The following is a 23800-nucleotide window of genomic DNA, read 5'->3' on the forward strand; positions in this document are numbered from 1 at the left end:
AACGGTGGATTAGAATGTAGACCCCAAGTCAGAACACCAAAGGTCAAATCCTAGTTCTTCCATTTTATAGCTGTGTGACTTAACCTCTTTGTACATCAGTGTTCTCAGCTGTAAAATAAGGAGAAAAGTACCTACACCTACACACACACACACACACACATTATAATTTATTACGCGACCTCTTTCTAGAGGCTGCCATTTCTGTGAAATGAACCCTGGCAGGTGCCTATCCCTCGGCTAAATGCCTACTGATTCGAGAAAAAAGTCTCAACTTTTTGCCCTTTAAACTGAGTTATCCTCCCCATGGTGTCTAATAAGTTGACTGAAGAACTGGCTATCTTTAGATTTTACCATCGAAAGACTTTAAGAACATACCCAGTATTTCCACACCCAAGTTGTCCTACTTGATATCCAGGCCAATTCACTTTCCCAAGGCCAGGGATTAACAGCCGCGCGGGCAGCTTCTGACAGCACTCGCCGCGGCGCCCCTCCTTGCGCCCCGCCCCGCCCCGCCCCGTGACTGGCCCAGCCCGCACATGCGCAGTCGTGAGTCCTCGTGTCCTTGAGCATTCAGCTTCTTTCCCTCAAGTAGGTTCCTTCTTCGATTGACAACTTGTGGTAACCCTCGCACTTCTCTGGGCCAATTTTCGCTTGTAAGTCTTTCCAGAGCTACCTGGAATTTAAATCATTTTGCTTTACTGTCATTAGCACCGCGCCCTTCCCCCAGTCTCCGAAGGGTTGCGGCTTTTCCGTGGGGCAGTTCTCGCGAGAAGGTAACTTTCTGTCTCGGTATTTCCTGGTTTCCAGAATCCTTAGCGCGAGGCGGAAAAAATATCCCAGCTTGTGTTGATGCTGCGATTTTGACTGAGACTTCTTCCCACGATTTCTGTTTTGCTTCTCCAAGGAAAATGGCAGCTCCGGAGCAGCCGCTTGCGATATCAAGGGGATGCACGAGCTCCTCCTCGCTTTCCCCGCCTCGGGGCGACCGAACCCTTCTGGTCAGGCACCTGCCGGCTGAGCTTACCGCTGAGGAGAAAGAGGACTTGCTGAAGTACTTCGGGGCGCAGTCCGTGCGCGTCCTGTCAGATAAGGGGCGACTGGTAAGGGCGCGCCCCGCCGGAGTCTCCCGGGAAGGCCTCTGGCAAGCGACCGGGGAGGGGGAGCGCTGACAGGAGTAAGGCGGAAACGAGTGGGGAAGATGCACTTGTGTGATGGGAGCTCCCCCATCGTACCTCTTTTGTATCAAAATATCTGCTCTGCGAAGTGGAGTTTTAATCGGCTTGAGTCTGTATTAGTCATAGCACTGCAGAAAAGGGCAATGGTGAACGACAAAGCAGAAGAATGGAAATTAGCTTAGTTATATTGAGTTTTCAGATCCATCCTGAGAGCCTCACAGCTTTTTTGAATTTGGGGTTATTGCTTCTGGACTCAGCGTATTCTTACAAATGTGCATCAAGGGATTTTTAAAAGTCCTAGTTCATTTATAAGCCAATGTTAAATCGTTCATCAAAATAGAGAAGAAGCTGCATTGGTGACTTGAGTAAATTAAATGCAGAATTTCAACTAGAAAAGAGGCTTTTCATAAAATTTCCCGATGGCATCTTTTGGGGAACAATTTTTTAGGGCTGTTAAAAGTACCAATGTAGGAATTTACACAATTACTTTGTTTTGCTTTATATCCAAAGATGTTTTGATTTCTCTTCATTAAAATAGGAATAGCGATGGGGCAAGACATCAGTGGTTTTAAAGTTTCCGCAGGTGATTTTAATGTTAATGTGCAGCCCATGCTGAGAGTTACTGAATTATAAGAAAGGCCAATTTTGATCAGTTTAAGTGTCATTTATACCCTCAAATTAAAAAAAAAAAAATATGGCTCAATTTAAGTACGTTAGGTCATCGTGGATCAGATTTGACAAAATTAGAGTGTGCGATATAATTATTAAAGTAACTTTTAATAAGCATTGACCAGAGCTCTTCCTTAGTGTAGTGTTTCTTTTACTCTTGACTTGTGTTGCTTTTCTCATGGTTTTAAAATCTTTTATGTTTAAAATATGCTTCTCCCATTGAACATTATTACGAAGATAAAGCACAAAGGAAATACACACCTTGAAGAACGATTTCTCTGTTGGTGAATGTTTTTATACTGTGCATTGTTATGTATAGAGGAAAAGTTTAAAATCTTTAGGTCTGTCATAAATGAAGGAAATACATTTTTAGTTGGTTAAAAGTGACCCTCTGTGTGGAAGAGGTCTTTAAACTTTTGGTCTTTTGAACTATTTGCGTGTGTAAAACATGTGTCTTTATATGATAGAGGTTGCACAGCTTTCATCTCAAGTCTGACTCAAAAAATGTTGAAAACCACTGGACTGAAATTAGTAATCAGTTAAATGGTCTTGATTTTTCATACTTTCCCATGATTTTATTAACATGTCACATTACTCCACTGGTAAAATGTCAGATTTCTTTATGAGAAACTGAAATTATATTGGAAGTAATTTGTACCTTAACTCTGTTTCAGAAACATACAGCTTTTGCCACATTCCCTAATGAAAAAGCAGCTATAAAGGTATGACTTTTTCTTGACTATTAAAGTTGTCAAAAGTATCCTCTTATCCAGTCTTGGTTCAGATAATGTTAAACTGTGGTTTTTAAGAAGCAAAAGCGTTTGTATTCCAACAGTTTCCCCAACAGACTACATTTGATTTGTTAGTTGGTGGATATTGCCCAGTCCTTTAGTAGATTATCTGTAAACCAAAGCTAACTGCATATGTAATTAAAGTAACAATTTCTCAATGATTTAGATTGATAAATATCTCTAACTGTTACAAGGTAAGATGTTTCAAGTGTTAAAAGGAGAATATACATTTCTTTAAAGTTCCAGGGAATCATTCACAAAGGAGGTGATCTTTTAGCTAGAAGTCTAATGATAATTGTATTTTTTCAGAAGGAAACAAGGGGAGATGGGCCTTCGGGGCTTGGGGAACACCAAATAAAGCTGTGAGGCGTTGCAAGTTATAAGTGGAGCAGGAGCTAAGGGTTGAGATGGAAATGGGACTTGAAAAATAGATTGAGTCTGGGAGAGAGGTATTGAGTTTGGTTTAGTAGGTGTGCACTTGATACTTTTGAGCTGGCTCATAATATAATCAGTCCTGTGAAAGATATCTGGTATAGTTCATATCATGGATTGGAGGCACAGAATTATTAGAGGTAGGAGACCAAATGGAAGGCCGTTATAATGGCCAAGGCAAGAATAAAGAAGACGACAAGAAGAAGACAAAGGGGGAAGTAGATATATACTCAGTAGAGATTGAGTTTGTAGGTTTTATAATATAGGAGTTGAGAGAGACGGGTTCAGGATATTTGTATTGAGGATTGAGTTATTTGGGTTGTTATATTAGCTGACATGAGGATCCAGAGAATGTTTACAAAAGTATATGATGAATTCACATGTCATCTATTAACTTGGAGGGGTCACTGGGCTACTTTTGTGGAAATACTTAAAAATATTAGTCTAGAGCTGAGGCAAGGTGAAGAATGGAAAGATTCTTCAGCCATGTGAATAGATATGATTGCCCAAAGGATAATAAGCTAGGAGAGAAGAATGGGAAGAAGCAGTTAAAGTAGGAGAACTAGAAAGGAAATTATCACTGATGCAAAGAGAAGTATGTTTTAAGAAGATGAAATCCTGTGATGATGCAAAATGAGGAATGAACACATCTATTAAAGTCTTTTTGCCGTGAAACAATAGAAATGACCCAGATTCTCATTGGTAAAAGGAAGGGAAGCCTTAAATCACATTATGTCCATATACTGTACTGCAGCTGTCTGCGAATGATATCAGATGGTATGTGTTAATACAGAATGATAGCCCAGATAGAGTACATGAATAAAATTGCGAAAGATTAGGTATGATGTAACCTCAGATTTTTTTAAACGAATAGTATACATGTTAGCATATGCACAGGAAAAAAATACGACAGAACTATACACCACAATGTTAAAAACATCTTTCTCTGAGAGTAGGATTACAGAGGGCTTTCATATTATATTAATATGTACTTTTATAATGATAGGTAATTTTTTTTTTCAGAAAAAAGTCTTTTAAAAGATAGCATATTACATTATAAATAAAGTATGGGAATGAAAACTCATTGTTTTAGGGTCAAAAATAACTTGGAGGAGAGCACATGGAGCCAGTCATTGTCTTTGAAAATGTTTGTAGTGAAAGGAAGCAGTAAGAGGTTAATGGCAGTATTGATAGGGCTTTTAGGCTAGAGAACATTTGGCCTTATTGGAAAGTGATAGATTAAGAAACAAAGGAAGAAATGTTCAAGAATAGAGTAAGTAGCCAAGTTAGGTAGGAGGAGTTAACATTAAAAGTGAAAAGCCATAAATCTTTGAGAATAAGAACTTACGTGATATCCATTTTGAGAGGAAGAAAGTTGGAGTAAGTCAGATTAGATGACCTTCATTTCAGATAATCAAGCTTCACTGTTAATGAATAAGTCTAACATTCATTTAGGGTCTTGAAAATTATTGAAGCATTTTAAAACTAACTTTGTATGACGATGTAAGGCAGGAATCCTCAAACCCCGGGACACGAACTGGTACCCAGCCACAGCCTGGTACCCAACCATGCCCTGTTAGAAGCTGGGCCGCACAGCAGGAGGTGACTGGCAAGCTAAGGAAGCTTTATCTCTGTTCACAGCCTCTCCCCATGGCTGCCTGAGCTCCACCTCCAATCAGATCAGCAGTGCCTTGGCCACTATTGTGATCTGCACATGCAAGGGATCTAGGCTGCACTCTCAATGAGAATCTGACTAATGCCTTATGGTCCAAGGTGAATCAGTTTCATCTCGAAACTATCTCCCCACCCCCTACCCCGGCCTGTGGAAAAATTGTCTTATCACAAAATCGGTCCCTGGTTAAGTCTTGTAGTTTCATGTGTTGCAAAACTATTAAGTGTCTACTATGTGCTAGATGCTGTTTTAGGTTTTGGGATTATATGTGAACAAAAACAAAGATGATTATAGTTTGTAGTCTCAAAAGGGGAGACAAAATAATCTTTAATATTTTAGAGGACAATAAATGCTATGGAAAAAGGACAAGTAGAGCAATAAGATCGGGAGTGTTAAGTGGGGAGAGGTCAGGCTGTAGTTAGGGTTATATTTGAACAACAATTTGAAGGATGCGAAGGGACTTAGCTAATGAAATTTCTGGGAGAAGTATGTTTGAATTAGAGGAACAGCTGGATCAGGGGCTCTAGGATGTGACCATGCCTGTCATGTTGTTCAAGGAAACCACTGTGACTGGAGCATACATAGTGGGAGTGATCATTGGATTTGAAGTCAGAGAAGTCATAGAATCTATGTTATGTAGATTATAGTAAGGAATTTAGATTACTGTCAGTAAAATAGGGAGCCATTGGAACAAGGGGTGACCTGATCTGACATATTTCAAAAGATTGCTTTCTCTGTTGTGACTAGACTGAAGGGAGGGAAAGGTAGAAACAGGGAAATCCTTTAAAATGTTGTGGTAATTCAGTCCAGGATTGATGGTTGCCTTGACCACAATGGTAGTGGTTAGCGGTGATTAGATTCTTTATATAGTTTGAAGATAGAAGCAAGGATTTCTTATTGTATTTATTCCAGTAGGTTTTGGGGGAACAGGTGGTATTTGGTTACATGCATAAGTTCTTTAGTCATGATTTCTGAGATTTTGATGTACCTGTCACCCAAGCAATATACACTATGCCCATTGTGAAGTCTTTTATCCCTCACCCCCACCCCCCACACTTTCTCCTGAGTCCCCAAAGTCCATTGTATCATTCTTATGCCTTTAGGTCCTCATAGCTTAGCTCCTGCTTAGGAGTGAGAACATTCGATGTTTGGTTTTCCATTCCTGAGTTACTTCACTTAGAATAATGGTCTCTCATTCCATCTAGGTTGCTACAAATGCCATTATTTTGTTCCTTTTTATGGCTGAGTAATATTCCATGTTTCATATATATATATATATATATATATATATATGTATCTCTCTCTCTCTCTCTCACAACTTCTTTATCCACTCATTGATTGATGGACATTTGGGCCGGTTCCGTATTTTTGCAGTTGCAAATTGTGCTGCTATAAACATGCATGTGCACCTATTTTTTTTGTATAATGACTTATTGTCCTCTGGGTAGATACTCAGTAGCTGGATCAAATGGTAGGTCTACTTTTAGTTCTTTAAGGAGTCTCCACACTATTTTTCATACTTACTGTACTAGTGTACATTCTCATCAGCAGTGTGGAAGTCCCTTTTACCACATTTCCACCAACATCTATTATGTCTTGATTTTTTCATTATGACCATTATTGCAGGAGTAAGGAGGTATTGCTTCATGATTTTGATTTGCGTTTCCCTGATCATTAGTGATGCTGAGCATTTTTTCATGTTTGCCGGCCATTTGTATGTCTTATTTTGAGAATTGTCTATTCATGTCCTTAGCCCATGGGCTTGTTTTTTTTTTCTTGCTGATTCATTTGGATTCCTTGTAGATTCTGGATATTAGCCTTTTTTTGGATGTATGGATTCCAAATATTTTCTCCCACTCTGTGGGTTGTCTGTTTGTTGATTGTTTCTTTTGCTGTGCGGAAGCTTTTTAGTTTAATTAAGTCCCATCTGTTTATCTTTGTTTCTGTTGCATTTGCTTTTGGGTTCTTGGTCCTGACGTCTTTGCCTAAGCCAATGTCTAAAAGGGTTTTTCCGATGTTATCTTCTAGAATTTTTATGGTTTCAGGTCTTAGATTTAAGTCCTTGATCCATCTTGAGCTGATTTTTGTATAAGGTGAGAGATGAGGATCTAGTTTCATTCTTCTACATGCGGCTTGCCAATTATCCCAGCACCATTTGTTGAATAAGGTGTCTTTTCCCCACTTTATGTTTTTGTTTGCTTTGTGGAAGATCAGTTTCCTGTAAGCATTTGGGTTTATTTCTGGGTTCTCTATTCTGTTCCATTGGTCTGTGTGCCTGTTTTTATACCAGTACCATGCTGTTTTGATGACTTTGGCTTTATGGTATAGGCAAACAGGATTTCTTAATGGCTTGGATATGGAATGAGGGAAAGAAGCATTAAGGATGATTACAAGATTTTTGACCTGAATAACTGGAAGAATGGACTTGCCATCATCTGAAACAGAGATGGCTCCTGGTGGAGCACATTTTTGTCTGGGGGAGAGATTAAGCGGTTTAGCTTCTGAAATGTTGATTTTGAAACGTTTGTTAGAAACCTATGGGGCACTATCTATTATTTGAATATGTGTTCCTTGACTTCAGGACAGAAGTCTGCACTGAAATTATAAATTAGTGAATCATTAGCATATAGATTTAAACTGCAGATGCTGGATTAAATCACGAAGATAATATGTTGAGATAGAGAGGAAGACCAGGACGAGAGCTCTGGAGCATTCCAACATTAAGAATGTGAGAGAAGGCACAAGTTAAAGAGATGGAGGAGTAGAAACCAGTGAGCTAGGAAGAAAATTGTAAGAACGTATGAAGTCTTGAAGCCAAGTGAATGACATGTATCAAGGAAGAAGTGATTAGCTATGTTAAATGCAATCAAGTGAAGACTAGGAGTTGATCATTAGCCCAACAATACAAAATTTGTTGTCTATGATAAGCAGTCTCATTAAACTTATTAAAGCATTAACCTGATTGAAATAGTTTTGAAACTGAATAGGCAGAGAGGAGTTGTAGATAGAGGGTTTATATAACTTCTACAGAGTTTTACTGCAAAACTAATAATGCAAATTTAGGATGGGAGAAATAGGAGCATGTTTTCGTACTGATATGGATAATCCAATAGAGGACAGAAAATTAACAGTTTAAATAAGAGCACCCCCCACACCCCCCACCACACACATTTCCAGAGCATAGCTAAATAAAGACCCTTGAGTAGATGAGAGGATGGAATTTAGTATATAAGTCAGGCAGCTGGATTTAGATAGGAATGTGGATAGTTAATAGATTATAACAGATAGAACATAGAATTTTGGCGTGCATATGCTGGTAGATGGGGAGTTATAGTGGAAATCTGATATTCTCATGTCATCACTTCAGTTGTCTCAAAGTAGAAAACCAGGTGCTAGGATAACGGAATGCAAGAAAAATATTGTGAGGTTAAGGAACAAGGAGAAAGTACAAAATATTCTCTTATAGATGGGAAAAATAGACTACGATTGTAGTAAGTAATTTTATGGTATCATTAAAGGTCACCCTACAATTTGTGGTGCTGTTATAAATTGAAAGTAAGGCCAGGGAAATTTGTTAGCTTGTTTTCAGCCACTTTCAGCTGCCTGGGTATAAGCAGAGCTGGCATAAAGTGGGATTTAGCCAGATTTTTATTTTCCTCAGTTATAGGAAGTAGTCCTTTAATAAGTACTAAAGGCTTGATAGCCTGAGTTTAAAAATAAATTAGGAAATAGTCAAGGAAATGTTTACAGCATTGGCAAAAAAAAAAAAAGTATACGTAGGGACCAGCCCCACAGGGTCGGTGGGTTTTTCTCCCCATGTGTTTAGATGAGAGACTGTAGAAATAAAGACGTAAGACAGAGGTAAAGGATAGCTGGGCCTGGGGGACCACCACCACCAAAATGCGGAGACCAGTAGTGGCCCCAAATGCCAGGCTGTGCTGATATTTATTGGATACAAGACAAAGGGGCAGGGTAAGGAGTGTGAGCCATCTCCAGTGGTAGGTGAGGTCACGTGGGTCACGTGTCCATTGGACAGGGAATCCTTCCCTGCCTGGCAGCCTAGGCAGAGAGAGAGAGAGAGAGCACTTACGCCATTATTTCTGCATATCAGAGACTTTTAGTACTTTCACTGATTTTGCTACTGCTATCTAAAAGGCAGAGCCAGGTGTACAGGATGGAATATGAAAGTGGACTAGGAGCATGACCACTGAAGCACAGCATCAGAGGGAGACAGGCCTTTGAATAACTGCGGGCAGGCCTGACTGATGTGAGGCCCTCCACAAGAGGTGGAGGAGTAGAGTCTTCTCTAAACTCCCTCAGGGAAAGGGAGACTCCCTTTCCTGGTCCGCTAAGTAGCCGGTGTTTTTCCTTGGCACCGACACTACCACTAGACCACAGTCTGCTTGGCAACAGGCATCTTCCCAGATGCTGGTGTTACTGCTAGACCAAGGAGCCCTCTAGTGGCCCTGTCTGGGTGTGACAGAGGGCTCACACTTGTCTTCTGGTCACTTCTCACTATGTCCCTTCAGCTCCTATCTCTGTATGGCCGGTTTTTCCTAGGTTATAATTGTAGAGCAAGGATTATTATAATATTGGAATAAAGAGTAATTGCTACAAACTAATGATTAATGACATTCATATATAATCATATCTGTGATCTAGATCTACTATAGCTCTTGTTGTTTTATGTATTTTATTATACGGGAACGGCTCGTGTCCCCAGTCTCTTGCCTCGGCACCTGGGTGGCTTGCCGCCCGCAGTATAAACATTGGTCTCTAACAGATCATNCTGTATGGCCGGTTTTCCTAGGTTATAATTGTAGAGCAAGGATTATTATAATATTGGAATAAAGAGTAATTGCTACAAACTAATGATTAATGACATTCATATATAATCATATCTGTGATCTAGATCTACTATAGCTCTTGTTGTTTTATGTATTTTATTATACGGGAACGGCTCGTGTCCCCAGTCTCTTGCCTCGGCACCTGGGTGGCTTGCCGCCCGCAGTATAAACATTGGTCTCTAACAGATCATTTTTAGTACAATTGTGAAATGTTTACTCTTGTTCTTTTAACTCCAGGCATTGACAAGACTCCATCAGCTGAAACTTTTAGGTCATACTTTGGTCGTTGAATTTGCAAAAGAACAAGATCGAGTTCACTCCCCATGTCCCACTTCAGGCTCTGAAAAAAAAAAAGGTATGTAGATAATACATTTTGTAACATTTTAAAGTTTTTTTTTTTTTTTTTAATCAGTTATATAGTTATTGTATTGGTTTCAGACTAGCCAGTAAGTAATTGGAAGAGTAGTGACAGATTTTTCCATTAAATCTAGCACAGTAAAACAATATCTTTATTTTTGCCCCTAATTGTACATTAGGAACCAGATTTAATGTTACAGTTTAATCAGTGTGAAGTGGGAAGGGAGTGGGCTGAAATGAATTCATCTTCAACCTTCAATAGAGGGAAAATAACTAGTATAATGTCTTTGTATCAGAGATAACACAGTGTGATAAGATCAAGACTGGCATTTGGTTTCCAGCTGTGACTTTTTGTAGTACACCTTGACAAATTTGCTTTACACTAGTAGTTCTCAGAGTTTGGTCCCTAGATCAGCTGTATCATCTGTAAACTTGATCAAACTACAGAACCTTGAGCTTTTTTAACCCTGTCTTACTGAATCAGAAACTTCATTGAGGGATGGAAGGGATGGGAAAATGCTCTAGAAGTCTATGAGTTTTAATAAACTCTCCAACTGATTATGACACACATTAACGACATTTGATTACCACCATTTTATACCATGTAAACTTTAGTTTTATTTTTGGTCAGTGACAATTATGCCATCTTCATAGTCTTGCTATGAAGAGTAAATGGAAATGTGTAGTGCTGAATAATAATTTTATTATTATAGCACTTTTGTAGTAATAATAATACAGAAGGGATTCAGTGAAGGTTAATTTTAGTTCCCTTCCCATTTATAGGTGTTTGCTTGAGAAGTACTTGAAAGTTTTTTTTTTTTTTTTTTTTTTAGTCAAACTGTTTTATAATGACATGTTTGAAAGGTAATTTATCTTTTGTGTGTGCAGTTTTTCACTCTTTGGAAAGGTAAGATTAACTTTGATTCTGTATGTCCCAGGTCTGACGACCCTGTCGAAGATGATAAAGAAAAAAAAGAACTTGGTTATTTAACAGTGGAAAATGGAATTGCACCAAACCATGGGTTAGCATTTCTATTTGCTTTTCTTTTGCTTTTGTTCTGTGTTGTATACAGATATACAGATATACAGATGTCTTACTGCTTTTTGCTTATTGTATATTGTGATATACAGATATCTTATATATTGTGATATACAGATATCTTATTGCTTATTGTATATCGTGTTATATACAGATACCTTATTGCAAATAAGATAATTTAAGATAATTTTAAAAACAAAGATCTTTGTTGTCATGTATATTTTTAATATGTTGAATCACATTTTGAGTTACGAGTTTGTCACTGAATTCAGTGCAGAGAAAGCATCTCGAAATGTTGAGAGATACAAGGTAAACCTCTGCCAAGAAACAGTAGCTTATTTTTCTTTTTAAATGTACTTTGGATCTTTTAGGAACAAGGTAAATCTAATAGTACTGCATCATTTGAGCAGTGTGTTTGTTACCAGGTTACCTAAAATGAGTTACTGATATGAAATTATTAAAACATAAGCATCTTAAATGTTTTTTTTTATTTTATAGGCTGACTTTTCCTTTAAATTCATGCCTCAAGTATATGTACCCACCACCTTCCAGCACAATCCTTGCAAACATAGTAAATGCCTTGGCAAGTGTGCCTAAGTTCTATGTACAGGTAAGTAGAATAAATCTTTTCCTTAAAGGACTTGTTTATATAGCTTGATATTTTATTTTTCATGCTGATTCTCACAAAAGTAATCAGACTAATTCTAGACAGCTAGTGATACAGTACTTTAAATGTAATTAAATATTTACTACTTTCAAGTAAAGACTTTTATAAGGTATAGTGTAAGTGGATACTAATAAACAGAAGCTAGTTTGGGAAATGTAATTTGTGATAATTCTCTATTTAGAATACACCATTAAATAGAGATTCAGACCCCTGAGCAAATGCTTAAAAATATTGGCAGTAATAACATATTTTTTTGAAGTACAAAGTATAGATGTATTTTAATGTATTTCTCTGTTTTATAATTTTACAATAATTGGGGTAAAGATATAAAATCATTTCAAGTAGGTTTTATATTGCAAGAATATTACATTCTTAGCAACGGGACTAATTGAACATGTAGAATTGACATTTTAGGAAGATTAATCTGAGATACACCAATGCCTTGTTTTATGCAGAGATCATAAAGTCAAGAGATGGGCAGGTCTTCCTTTACACTCAATTAATAAATAGTGTTATTGCAAAGTTTCTTGGTACGTAGAATACAAGATGTGAGTTGAATCAATTTATATGTGAATTTAAATGTTTTACCATTTTAAGGTCCTTCATCTTATGAATAAAATGAATTTGCCCACACCTTTTGGACCAATTACTGCGCGACCTCCCATGGTAAGACAGCTCTTAGAATTTTCAAGTTAAAATTTCTTTTCCCGAATGGGATTATTGAGGCTGAATTATACAGGTGTTGTAGCAACCTCTGATGTACATTGAAAATAAGGAACAGATATAAAGTAATATGATGATAATAGAAGAACTGAGAACTTTAAGTGAGGAAAAGCCAGAATATGAAAGAAATGCTTTTGGCAATAAAGACTATCATTTCATCCAGCATTGTTAAGTTTTTTGAGCCAAAACATTGTGCCATCCTATAAGGTAGTTACGCTTAACTAGATTACCTAAAGATTTCGTTGTTCTGGTTTTGTCACAAATAGAGCTTTGTTTGCAAAAGACAAAAAAAGGTGCTGGTATTTTTATTAGACTTGACTATGCAAATCTGTCAATAATTTAGAAGTAGGCTATACCTGCTCTTGAATAATTGTAGTTATTATTTTGCTATAGTACTCTTAGTATATTTATAAATAATAGCAATGCAAAATTATTAATACATTGAGTGTTCATATATGAATAGAAGAGAATTTGGTTTGAGATTTGCTGCTCTTCTAATGTATGTACTATTAACTTTAGGATTCGTTTGTTGTTTTGTTTGTTTTTTTGTTTTGTAACCCCAACACCTACTCAGTGCTTGATATATTACTGGAGAATTAATTAAGATTATACTAACTGCTGTTAACAAATAAATTCTTAGTCATTTAATACAATAAAAATGATTTTTGTCATGTCACATCCTTTCCAAAAGTAGAGCAGAGGGATATTTTGGTCTACTGAGCCATGAAAAACACCTGAATTGTTTTGACCATGTGCCTTCCCAGGTTGATGAAGACATTGCTACACAGTCTGCAGATCAGGAAGAAAAAATTATATGTGGGAGTTTCTAATTGTCTCATTTCATTGGCTATAACTCAGTTACAAGGGAAAATTATAACTACAAAGGAGCTTTGAAAATTTAGTTCAGCTGAGGGTGAAGGAAGAAGAGGCACATTTTGTGATCAGCTAGTGATCTGCCATACAGGGTGTTCCCTCAATATGTGTAGAATGTGTTAAAAAAATGTGATAGAAATGAGAAAGAAGTATTGAAATGGAGTTTGTTCTATAAATATTTTAGACTGCCATAGTATTTTTGTTTTATTCTTTTAATTAGTATGAAGACTATATGCCGTTGCATGCACCTCTTCCACCCACATCTCCTCAGCCACCTCAGGAACCTCCTTTGCCAGATGAGGACGAGGAATTATCTAGTGAAGAATCAGAATATGAAAGCACTGATGATGAGGACCGACAGAGGTTTGTAACATGAAATATTTGTTTAGTTTCCAAGAAACATAGAATGTAAGAAAGAGACTCTTGCTCTCCCTAGATTTTGTGTTTATAATTCTTCATAGTTTTGGGTGATTAGAATTTGTCCTCAGCCCCCCAACACCTCAAGTATATATAGCAGCTATAAATTAAGACCTGAGAATAGATACCAAGACCTAAGTGAAAATTTTTGGATTATGCATAATTTTTTAGATTGATGATTATGGTATTATAAACTATGTTCAAGCCTTGTTATTTGTGGATTCTGTATTTGCGAATTGTGCTAAAATTTATTTGTGACTCCAAAATCAATAATTGATGTGCTTTTTATTTATTATTATTATTCTTATTTTTTATTTTGACACAGAGTTTTGCTCTTATTGCCCAGGCTGGAGTGCAATGGCGTGATCTCAGCTTACCCCAACTTCCACCTCCCAGGTTGAAGCGATTTTCCTGCCTCAGCCTCCCGAGTAGCTGGGATTACAGGCATGTGCCACCATGCCCGGATAAATTTTTGTGTTTTTCGTAGAGATGGGGTTTCTCCATGTTGGTCAGGCTGGTCTCGAACTCCCACCTCAGGTGATCCGCCTACCTCAGCCTCCCAAAGTGCTGGGATTACAGGCATGTACCACCAAGCCTGACCTTTATGTGCTTTTAAAATTTTGATGGAAATGGACATTGAGCCATGTGGTGAAAAATTTGAGTCAGTCAGCACACAGGTTCCCAGATGAAGTCAAATAAAGACACCCTCTAAGAGCCTTTTGTTTCAGTTCTCATACTACAAACAAGTATCCTCTTCATGGTCTATTCAGCACTACCTTTTTTTACATTTTTGAGTTTTTTTGTTGTGACTCTTGTGTTTAAAATGACCCTCGAGCATGGTGTTGAAGTGCTCTTTAGTGTTCCTGAGCTCAAGAAGGTTATGTCAAGCCTGATGGAGAAAATACATGGTTTTCCTTCAGGCCAGAGTTATGGTGGTATTGACTGTGAGTTCAATGCTAATGATTCGATAGTGTATGTTAAGTAATAGACATATTACTTATATTAGTAAGTATATCTTAGACATAAACATATATTAAACAAGGTAATGTATTGATCAGATGACAAGATGTTGTAAACAAAGGCTTCCAGGAACCTAATCCTGAATTTTCCTAGGCACAGTGATTTAGTGTTTATGGTAACCTTAGAACATAACTACTGCAAATGAACTTTGATTGTGTTCATGTTTTGACAGATGCTTATTCTTCTGGACTTTATTTACCTCAGAATAATTTCTAGAGCAATTCTTTAGGATTTTATACAAAACTATTCATAGTAACTACTGCAGATGAATTATTCTTTTTATTGATAGTTCTTGACAATCTTCATATTTTATTTAAGGATTCTGACAAACAATAGTACGTTGTTAATAATGTTCATGTATATAATCCACAGCCTGACTTAGAGCAAGAGTTGCCAAACGGTTTCTTTATAGGTCCAAAGAGTAAATATTTTTGATTTTGTGAGACATGTGGTCTCTGTTGTGGCTACTCAGTTCTACCCTTGGAGTAGGAAAGCATCCATGGATAGTATACGTAATGAGTTAATATGGCCTTATTCCAACTAGACTTTATTTATAAAATCAGGCAGCTAGCTGGATTTGGTCATTGAGCTGTAATTTGTCAACCCCTATCTGCAGGACTCTGATGGTAAAATGATCAAAATCTTAGGTGACTATGCACAGAAGAAGTGGTATATAGGAGGAATGAGTGGTTGGCATGAGGCAGAACCCAAGCAGAGACTCTGAGCAGCATACACAAATAATTGCAATTTGACTGAGTCAGTGCCCACCTAAGTAGTGGCACAATGTGCAGTGTATTCTCTTTGTAAGGGAAGAGTTAAAATCAAGGCATAGGTGGGGCTGAAACTACAAAATGGGAGTGATTACAGTATCTGTCTTGGACAGAGACGTTTAGGGAAGCTGGCAGTTCCTGATAGATGATTACTTTAACTTGTTGCTAAAAGAAAAAGAATAGTATAGAGTGTTAACTCTGGTTTAATTACTTAACCTCTGTGAACTTCACTTTATAAAAATAATGATAGTAATTAGAAATGCTATAGTAAACTGGCCAAACCCTTTTTTGTTTGTTTACTTAGGTTTCCATTAAAGGATGTAGTGTGGAATTCTGCCAGTAATTCATCTTGAGTCCTGAGAGAAAACATAGCCTTTGCATGTACCAAGCTCTAGTTTCATGCTTCTCTGTTATCTTCAGGAAATGTAACAAGACCTAAACAAAACAAAAATGGTACAGGCTGAGTACCTCTAAACTAAATCTGAAATCCAGAATGCTTCAAACTCTGAAATTTTTTGAGTACCAGTATGATACCACATATGGCTGGCTTAGTGACACCTTTGCTTGTTTTCTTCCTTTCTTTTTTCTTTTTAAGGCAGGGTCTTACTCTTTTGCCCTAACTGGAGTTCAGTGATGTAATCATGGCCTACTGCATGCTCAACCTCCCGGGCTCAAGCAGTCTGCCCGCATCAGTCCCAGTAGCTGGGACTACAAGCATGTGCTACCACACCTGGTTAATATTTTTCGTATTTTTGTAGTGATAGGGTTTCACCATGTTGCACAGGCTGGTCTCAAAATCCTGGGCTCAAGTGACCCGCCCTCCTTGTCCTCCCAAAGTGCTGGGATTATAGGTGTGAGCCACCATGTCCAGCCAACACTTTTGCTTTCTGATGTTTCCATGTACACAAACTTTATTTCATGTACAAAATTATTAGGAATATTATATAAAATTATCTTCAGTCTTTTGTGTATAAGTTGTATATGAAACGTAAATGAATTTTGTGTTTAAAGTTGTGTCTCATCCCCAAGAGATCTCATGTATATGCAAATATTACAAAACCGATGTACTTCTGGTTCTAACCATTTTGGATAAGGAGTGCTCAACCTGTACTATTCACTTATTCAGCAAATAATTATTGATTACTGAATATATAGCTAGCACTCTTGTAGAGGCTTGGTGTACTTCGGGTCAGAAATTTATAAATGTAGACATATACTTTGAATAACTAAATTTTTTCATAAGTTTTTGGTAAACCATGGTTTTTTAAAAGGGTTTAAAATTTATAGCATATGTTTTCATTTTCCTCAGGGAAAAGGGTTTAAAGCTTATTTGAACAATACCCTCCTTCCTCTCTTTTGTGTTTTGTTATGTGCATATATTTATTTTGCTTTCAAATTTTATAAATATAACCCTGAGAAGTAGAGCTGGGACTAGCGGTTTTCAAGTTCCTGCTCTGTAGATGATACAGAAATGCCTAGACAAGATCTATCTTTAATATTAAATATTCATACTCTTAATGGAGAAAAGTGCAAGGTGTTATCACTTCCTGAAACAAGGTGTTTCAGTACAAGTACAAGGTGTTATCACTTCCTGAAACTACTTCAGAGCATAGTACAGTATTTGAAAACTGTTCTCAAGTAATTTAAGTTACTTTATTTATAGGATGATTGATTTGTAACAGTTATGCACAAAAAGCTTTTAAATGACATATTTCAGTCCGGGCTCTGTTTAATAATTAGAATATGAATAAAAATCATTTAAGAACATTAATATTATATCAATTTTATTATTGTATCTTGTTCAACTGTTTGGCATGAAGTTCAGCCATTTTATTTGGGCAACTGCTTATGATGAGACATACATTTTAAAAATTGATAACATGTAATTAAGTCTATTTTTAGTTTTTTCCAAGTAAGATGAAAGCTGAGCAAGGCAATTTAGTATTTCAGCTTTTATCAAATTGATTATCTCTTAATTGATGGTGTTCTGTATATTTTATATAAGTAAAACATTTTAAAATTTAAATTATACACCAAAATAACAAATTTAACTTTAATAGAAACAGTGGTAAATAGCTATGCTTCTTGAAAGGAAATTTTGTTTATCATTCCTCTCCTCATTGTAGAATGAACAAATTAATGGAACTAGCAAATCTTCAGCCCAAAAGACCTAAAACAATAAAGCAGCGCCATGTGAGGAAAAAGAGAAAAATAAAGGATATGTTGAATACACCTTTGTGTCCTTCACACAGGTAATTTTATTTGAACTATGAAATGAGGGTTGTTTGTATGTACTTTGTTTACTTGGTTAGTTCACATCATTCTTCAAGCTGGCATTTGTTTCCTTTCAATGTTCTTGGTTTACCACTGGCTTCCTAGTTGCCAAATTTATAAATATTCATAGTTCTCTCACAGTTGACCAGTACTCTCTTCTCTGTCCTAAGCCTTAATGTATTTTATTCCAGCTTCCTGTCTGCAGACTCAGAATATCTTATAGGCACTTAGGATATTATCCAAAACAAAATTCATTTACTTTCCTTTTACCATTTCTTTTCTCTTTCTCCTTGTACATTTACAGTTTTGTTAGTGACATTACTGTCACTAGTGTAATATATTAGTGAATAATGTCACTAATATAAACGTGTTTATATACAGTTATTTAGTTTCTCTTAACTCCATCACCTGATATCAGACATTTTTTATTTAAAAAGTACCCAACAGATAAAAATTCACATATCTTTTCTTGGCACACAGGACCCACCAGAATGCCTTTAAGTATTTGTTGAATGCATGGTAAGGTTCTCTGCTAAATATTGTGTGTAGTTTAAAGCATGCTTCTAAAGTTTAATGCTGTCTTTTCAAACAGTGAGTTAATAGTCTTAAGGATAATAAGCCAGATGCACAGATGATTATTGCATTAGCATTTATAATACATGACATAGGAAATATAAACTAAGAACTAAAAGGTTGTGAGAAAAGACGAGCCACAGCCAGTTGAGAAATTTGGAAAGGTTGTAAGAGAGAGGAGACATTTGAGCTGGCCCTTTAAGGAGGAGAGACAAAAATTAGGCAGGGAAACTGTAACCTATGTGAATGGAAAAATAAAAGGAAAGCTTCCAGAGGTAAGAAAATTTATTGAATAGGAATAGGAATGATGAAAGAGAAAGCTAGAAAGATTTGAAACCTCCCCTAAATGTTAGGCTGTGAAGTTTGAATTTATTGAAGAAGCTATTGGAATGCCATTGATATTTTTAAAAATTAAGAATTCCTTTCGCACTACTTTATCTTGTAATAAACTTCCTAAGGAATTTGCAGATTTGGGATAAGGGTCAAGCCATAGTTATCCAAGAATGTTAGTAGATTTAAGTTACCTTCCCATTGTGTTTTGCACATTTTATTATAGTCCGGAAGTTGTCAGTAAAATGATACTTGTTTTACACATGTTTGAATTATTTTACCTTTTTTTCCCTTTGAATCTCTATAGTGACACTGAACAATAGAAATTAATGTGAGCCACATTAAAATTGTATGAAGACATAATGTAAAATATCTTGATAACTTTTTATATTGATTATATGTGGAAATAATATTTTGGATATAATGAGAAATAATAAGTTATCAATATTTCGTCTGTTTCTTTTCATGGTTTTAATGTGACTATTGACAATTTTAAGTCATCAAAATCTAGTGTTATCTATATGTTTAAAATATCAAACATAGAATGCACTATTTTGCATATTGGTAAATATCCTGGGGTTTAGAATCAATAGTCATCAAATTTCTGTCATTTCCAGAATGACCTTATACAAATTATTAACATTGCTGAACCTCAGTCTTTTTATGTGTAAACTAATAATTTATTAGTCACCTATATGAGAGCATTAAAGTTTATTAAACTAATAAATCTAAGTCACTCACTTTATTCAATATAAAAAGTGTAGTGAATCCTTTGTCAGTGTTAACTTTTACAATTTAAAGTAAACTTGAAATAATATTTTACTCAGGATTTTACTTGCAATTACAAACTAATGCTATGATTGTTTTTAAATAGCAGCTTACATCCAGTGCTGTTACCTTCGGATGTATTTGACCAACCACAACCTGTAGGTAATAAAAGAATTGAATTCCATATATCTACTGACATGCCAGCTGCATTTAAGAAAGATTTAGAGAAGGAACAAAATTGTGAGGAAAAGAATCATGGTAAGGATATTCTAGTTACTTCACATGCTGAAATCAACTTTTTGTGTTAGAATTAAGTTTTACATATGATGTTTTGTATTTTAGTATTTGTCAACATTATTTAAAATATACAATTAGTGTTTCCTCAAAATCATGGAATAATATCCACCTTCAACTTTTTTATATAACAGAAATTGATGGTAAATGGCGAGATTGTCACTGTTACCCTTTGCTAGTAATGACCTCTAGAATGAAATTTAGTCCTTTTTGCTGATATTTACACTAAAAATATAATGGAGTATATTTTATTGACTTTTCATTGCTTGTTTCATGTGGTGGCCTATGGTTTTATTAGTGTAATTATACTAATATTATTGGTTAGTAAACAAGCAATGTGACTGTTTTGTGAGTTGTAGACTTAATGTAAATGTATATATTTTTAATCCAAAAGACATGGACGATTGTTGCCAAGAAAGCTATTCTTAAGTTTAAAAAAAAGTATTGAAATTACAGATTTTTTTTGCTTGTTTTAATCACGAATTTGATATTATAATGGTGTTCCTTTGTTCTTTTAAGTCTTTATTTTGAAATTTCTGAAATAACCCAGTTGATCGGAATGTAACCAAAACAAAGTAAAATTGTTAAAAAGTTAACACCTCAAACCTCACTCTCCTCTGTCCTACTACCTAGAGGCAAATACCGTTAGCTATTTGTTATGTGTATATATGTACGTGTTTGTGTGTGTGTGTGTGTGTGTATCCTTCCAGACCTTATCCTGGACATGTATGAACACATTTCTATCTTATTTTTTAAATGAACATTATGTTTTGATGGTATTTATCATTCGCTCAGTAGTGACTTGTTGAGAATTTGTTATCTAGCAGCCTCCATGGACAAGTTTGCCATGGTCTCTTTTTTGAAGTTTACAATCTAGTTTGGGGTAGCTTACTATGTCAAAATATAATCATATACTTTACATTTTTTGGCTGTATAATAGACCGTAATATAATTTTGTCAGTATTTTATCATGCTTTTTTCATAGAAGTTGAAGTTGTTTCCCTTCTTTTACTATTACAGAAAATAGTGGAATATGTCTTTGTATATATATCTTTGAGCACTTGTGTGAATATAGGATAGAATTCTAGTAAGTATTGCAAACATAGTGAGTGAAAAACTGTGACTAGTTTTCATTCCTGTGTTGGATGGTGAGTGTGAATGTAGTGCGTTTTCGGGTAGCACCTTTTTTGTGCATTTATTTAACATTTTTCTTTTTATAAAATTTTCTTATCTCATGGCTAGTCACCCTTTAACACAATTTTTTTACTATTTGAACCTTTATAGAAAATGTTTACTGGCCGGGCGTGGTGGCTCAAGCCTGTAATCCCAGCACTTTGGGAGGCCGAGACGGGCGGATCACAAGGTCAGGAGATCGAGACCATCCTGGCTAACACGGTGAAACCCCGTCTCTACTAAAAAATACAAAAAACTAGCCGGGCGAGGTAGCGGGCGCCTGTAGTCCCAGCTACTCGGGAGGCTGAGGCAGGAGAATGGCGTAAACTCGAAAGGCGGAGCTTGCCGTGAGCTGAGATCCGGCCACTGCACTCCAGTTTGGGCCACAGAGCGAGACTCCGTCTCAAAAAAAAAAGAAAATGTTTACATATGCTTCTTTCAGTATATTGAGAAACACCAAAGAATTTTAGTGCCTAAAGATATATTATTAAATATAAAATGGGGGGAGGGGGCAGAAACTGTTTTTAAAGGAGAGATTCTTATGGTTAATGTTAACATTGAACTCTTAGATTTACCTGCTACTGAAGTTGATGCATCCAATATAGGATTTGGAAAAATCTTCCCCAAACCTAATTTGGACATCACAGAGGAGATTAAAGAAGACTCTGATGAAATGCCATCGGAATGTATTTCCAGAAGGGAATTGGAAAAGGGCAGAATTTCTAGAGAAGGTAATATCAAAGCACATATTCCATTTTACATATCTTTGACTTTACAGAAACAAAACAAATCTGTCATGCCATTTACCTTAAGGCACATACTTTAGAACATCTCTCCGATTAATGTTTGTAATCACTTCTTCTGTTTTTTTTTAAATACTCATACTTTATAGTGGAAGGAACGTTTCTTTCCATACAGTGTTTCCAGTCTGTATTTGGGGAAAATTTTTGTTTTCATTCCTAAAACTTTTATGTGTCATTTAAAGTAAGTCAGTGTGTCCTACAAGTCTGGGGTTATATTTTCCAAATGCAGCCAATAGACTGTCACAAATACTGTGTCTGAGATACATACAAAGCGATTATTTAAAAAAAATGGTGATTAGAAATCTATGATTTTAGGATTTTATATCCTAACACGATAGTTTTCTACTTCTCAAAGACTTTTACTGTTTTAGTATATTGTCAGAAAATATTTAGAGGCTTTAGATTGATGTGCAGTACATAATTTTTCCTACAGTAACGGGAAATAGACTTCCAGCTAGGATTTTTACACAAAACATCTATCTAATTTTCTAGAACAGACTACTGACATTAAAGGAGAGGAGCTATACAGGGGTTCTTAGGCCATGGTTTGTCCGAGATGCCTGATATTGTGCTTACTTCATTCTTGCATTTAAATATGGAGGTGGCTGATGGTTTGGGAAATTCACTTTAAGCAAAATAATTACCCAAATCAATTAGCATATATACTTTACCCTTTTTTTTATAACATGACTCATCTTAATGGAGTTGTAATAGTAGATATTTTATTGGACAAATTTTACTTACTCTAGAAGTCTGAAATTTTTTAAACAAAAGTTTTTTATGTGTATAAAAACTTAAAAGTTTTATATATAAAGAAGTTTTTTATATAATCAATTCAGATTTTCAGTGAGTATATTTAAACCCATTTGTAACATTGTTACTAATTTTATGGTTTTAACATTTTCATAAAGCTTAATTTGTCTATTTAACAGTTATATTTGAATATGATAATTATCTTTAAACACTTGGTTAAAATATTTTAATTTTATATCTTTGTTTTTTTGTTTTTTAATAAGAAATGGAAACACTTTCAGTTTTCAGAAGTTATGAACCTGGTGAACCAAACTGTAGAATTTATGTAAAGAATTTAGCTAAACATGTTCAAGAAAAGGTAGGTATAAATTGATTTTTTTTCATGTAAATGAAAATAATTTGAAGGTTTTATACTTGATGTGTTAAAGTCTGTGTGAAACTACCTTTAAGAATGTGTTTTTTGTTTTTTTTGTTTTTTGTTTTTTACTGTGCTTCAGGGCATGATAAATTGTTGTTTAGTATTTCCAGGTTAATTTTTTGTTAAAATAATATTCTCATAGCTTGGCTTCTCTGGCAGTAAATACTGAGGCAGAGTTTGGGGTATGTATTAATTTCCTAGGGCTAAGTGGCTGAAACAACAGAGATGTGTTGTCTCACAGTTCTGGAGGCAAACTGAAGTCAAAAGTGTGGCAGGATTGGTTCATTCTCAGGGCTTTGAGTGAAAGATCTGTTCTGTGCCTCTCCCATAGCTTCTGCTGGTATGCAGAAGCTGGCGATCTTTCACCTTCCTTGGCTTATGGCAGCGTCATCACAATTTCTGCCTTTGTACATAGCGTACTCCCTTTGTGAGTATCTGTGTCCAAATTTTCCCTTTTGAAAGGCCACCAGTCATATTAGATTAAAGCCTACCTTAGTGCAGTATGACCTCTTCTATTGATATATTGATGTATTTATTTATTAACAGTTTTTTTTTTCCCCCTGGCTTTGTTATTTGTCTTCTTACTGAAATTCTAGGACCTTAAATATATTTTTGGAAGATATGTTGACTTTTCATCAGAAACACAGCGGATCATGTAAGTGACAGTAAAATATAATCTTAAATTATGTTTTGTTTTTATCTGTTACAAATTTACTATTTTAATTCCATCATTTTCCTTTTAGAGATAAAATTGTATGAAAAGTTGGTCTATGCTGTTGCACTGTTGATCTTTTAAGATGTCTAGAATAGGAGTTAGCAAACTTTTCCGTAAATGGGCAGATAGTAAAAATTTAGTATTTTTATTTTGTTGCAGACCATACTGTGTCTGTTGGAACTACTAAGTTTTGTAGTTGTATTATGAAGGCAGCCATAAAACCTGAATGAATATTCATGGCTGTGTT

The 23800-nt window shown here is 35.7% G+C and overlaps 1 protein-coding gene across 2 annotated transcripts in view; it reads left to right on the forward strand.

Annotated features, from left to right (window-relative positions):
- The first annotated feature begins 545 nt into the window (after nucleotides 1-545).
- Nucleotides 546-23800, forward strand: part of RNPC3 (RNA binding region (RNP1, RRM) containing 3) — a 31677-nt gene continuing 8422 nt past the window's right edge. For both annotated transcript variants that reach the window (XM_017862192.1, XM_017862193.1), the window contains exons 1-13: nucleotides 546-653; nucleotides 808-1100; nucleotides 2519-2566; nucleotides 9824-9940; nucleotides 10880-10965; nucleotides 11481-11592; nucleotides 12247-12315; nucleotides 13466-13608; nucleotides 17579-17704; nucleotides 19504-19655; nucleotides 21434-21595; nucleotides 22684-22778; nucleotides 23435-23493. In XM_017862192.1, coding sequence (XP_017717681.1) covers nucleotides 909-1100; nucleotides 2519-2566; nucleotides 9824-9940; nucleotides 10880-10965; nucleotides 11481-11592; nucleotides 12247-12315; nucleotides 13466-13608; nucleotides 17579-17704; nucleotides 19504-19655; nucleotides 21434-21595; nucleotides 22684-22778; nucleotides 23435-23493 — 1361 coding nt within the window. In that variant the 5' untranslated portion in view covers nucleotides 546-653; nucleotides 808-908. The remainder of the gene's footprint in view (nucleotides 654-807; nucleotides 1101-2518; nucleotides 2567-9823; nucleotides 9941-10879; nucleotides 10966-11480; nucleotides 11593-12246; nucleotides 12316-13465; nucleotides 13609-17578; nucleotides 17705-19503; nucleotides 19656-21433; nucleotides 21596-22683; nucleotides 22779-23434; nucleotides 23494-23800) is intronic.

Source organism: Rhinopithecus bieti, unplaced genomic scaffold (genome assembly GCF_001698545.2).
Source record: "Rhinopithecus bieti isolate Rb0 unplaced genomic scaffold, ASM169854v2 scaffold_63849, whole genome shotgun sequence".
In the NCBI taxonomy this organism is placed as follows: Eukaryota; Metazoa; Chordata; class Mammalia; order Primates; family Cercopithecidae; genus Rhinopithecus; species Rhinopithecus bieti.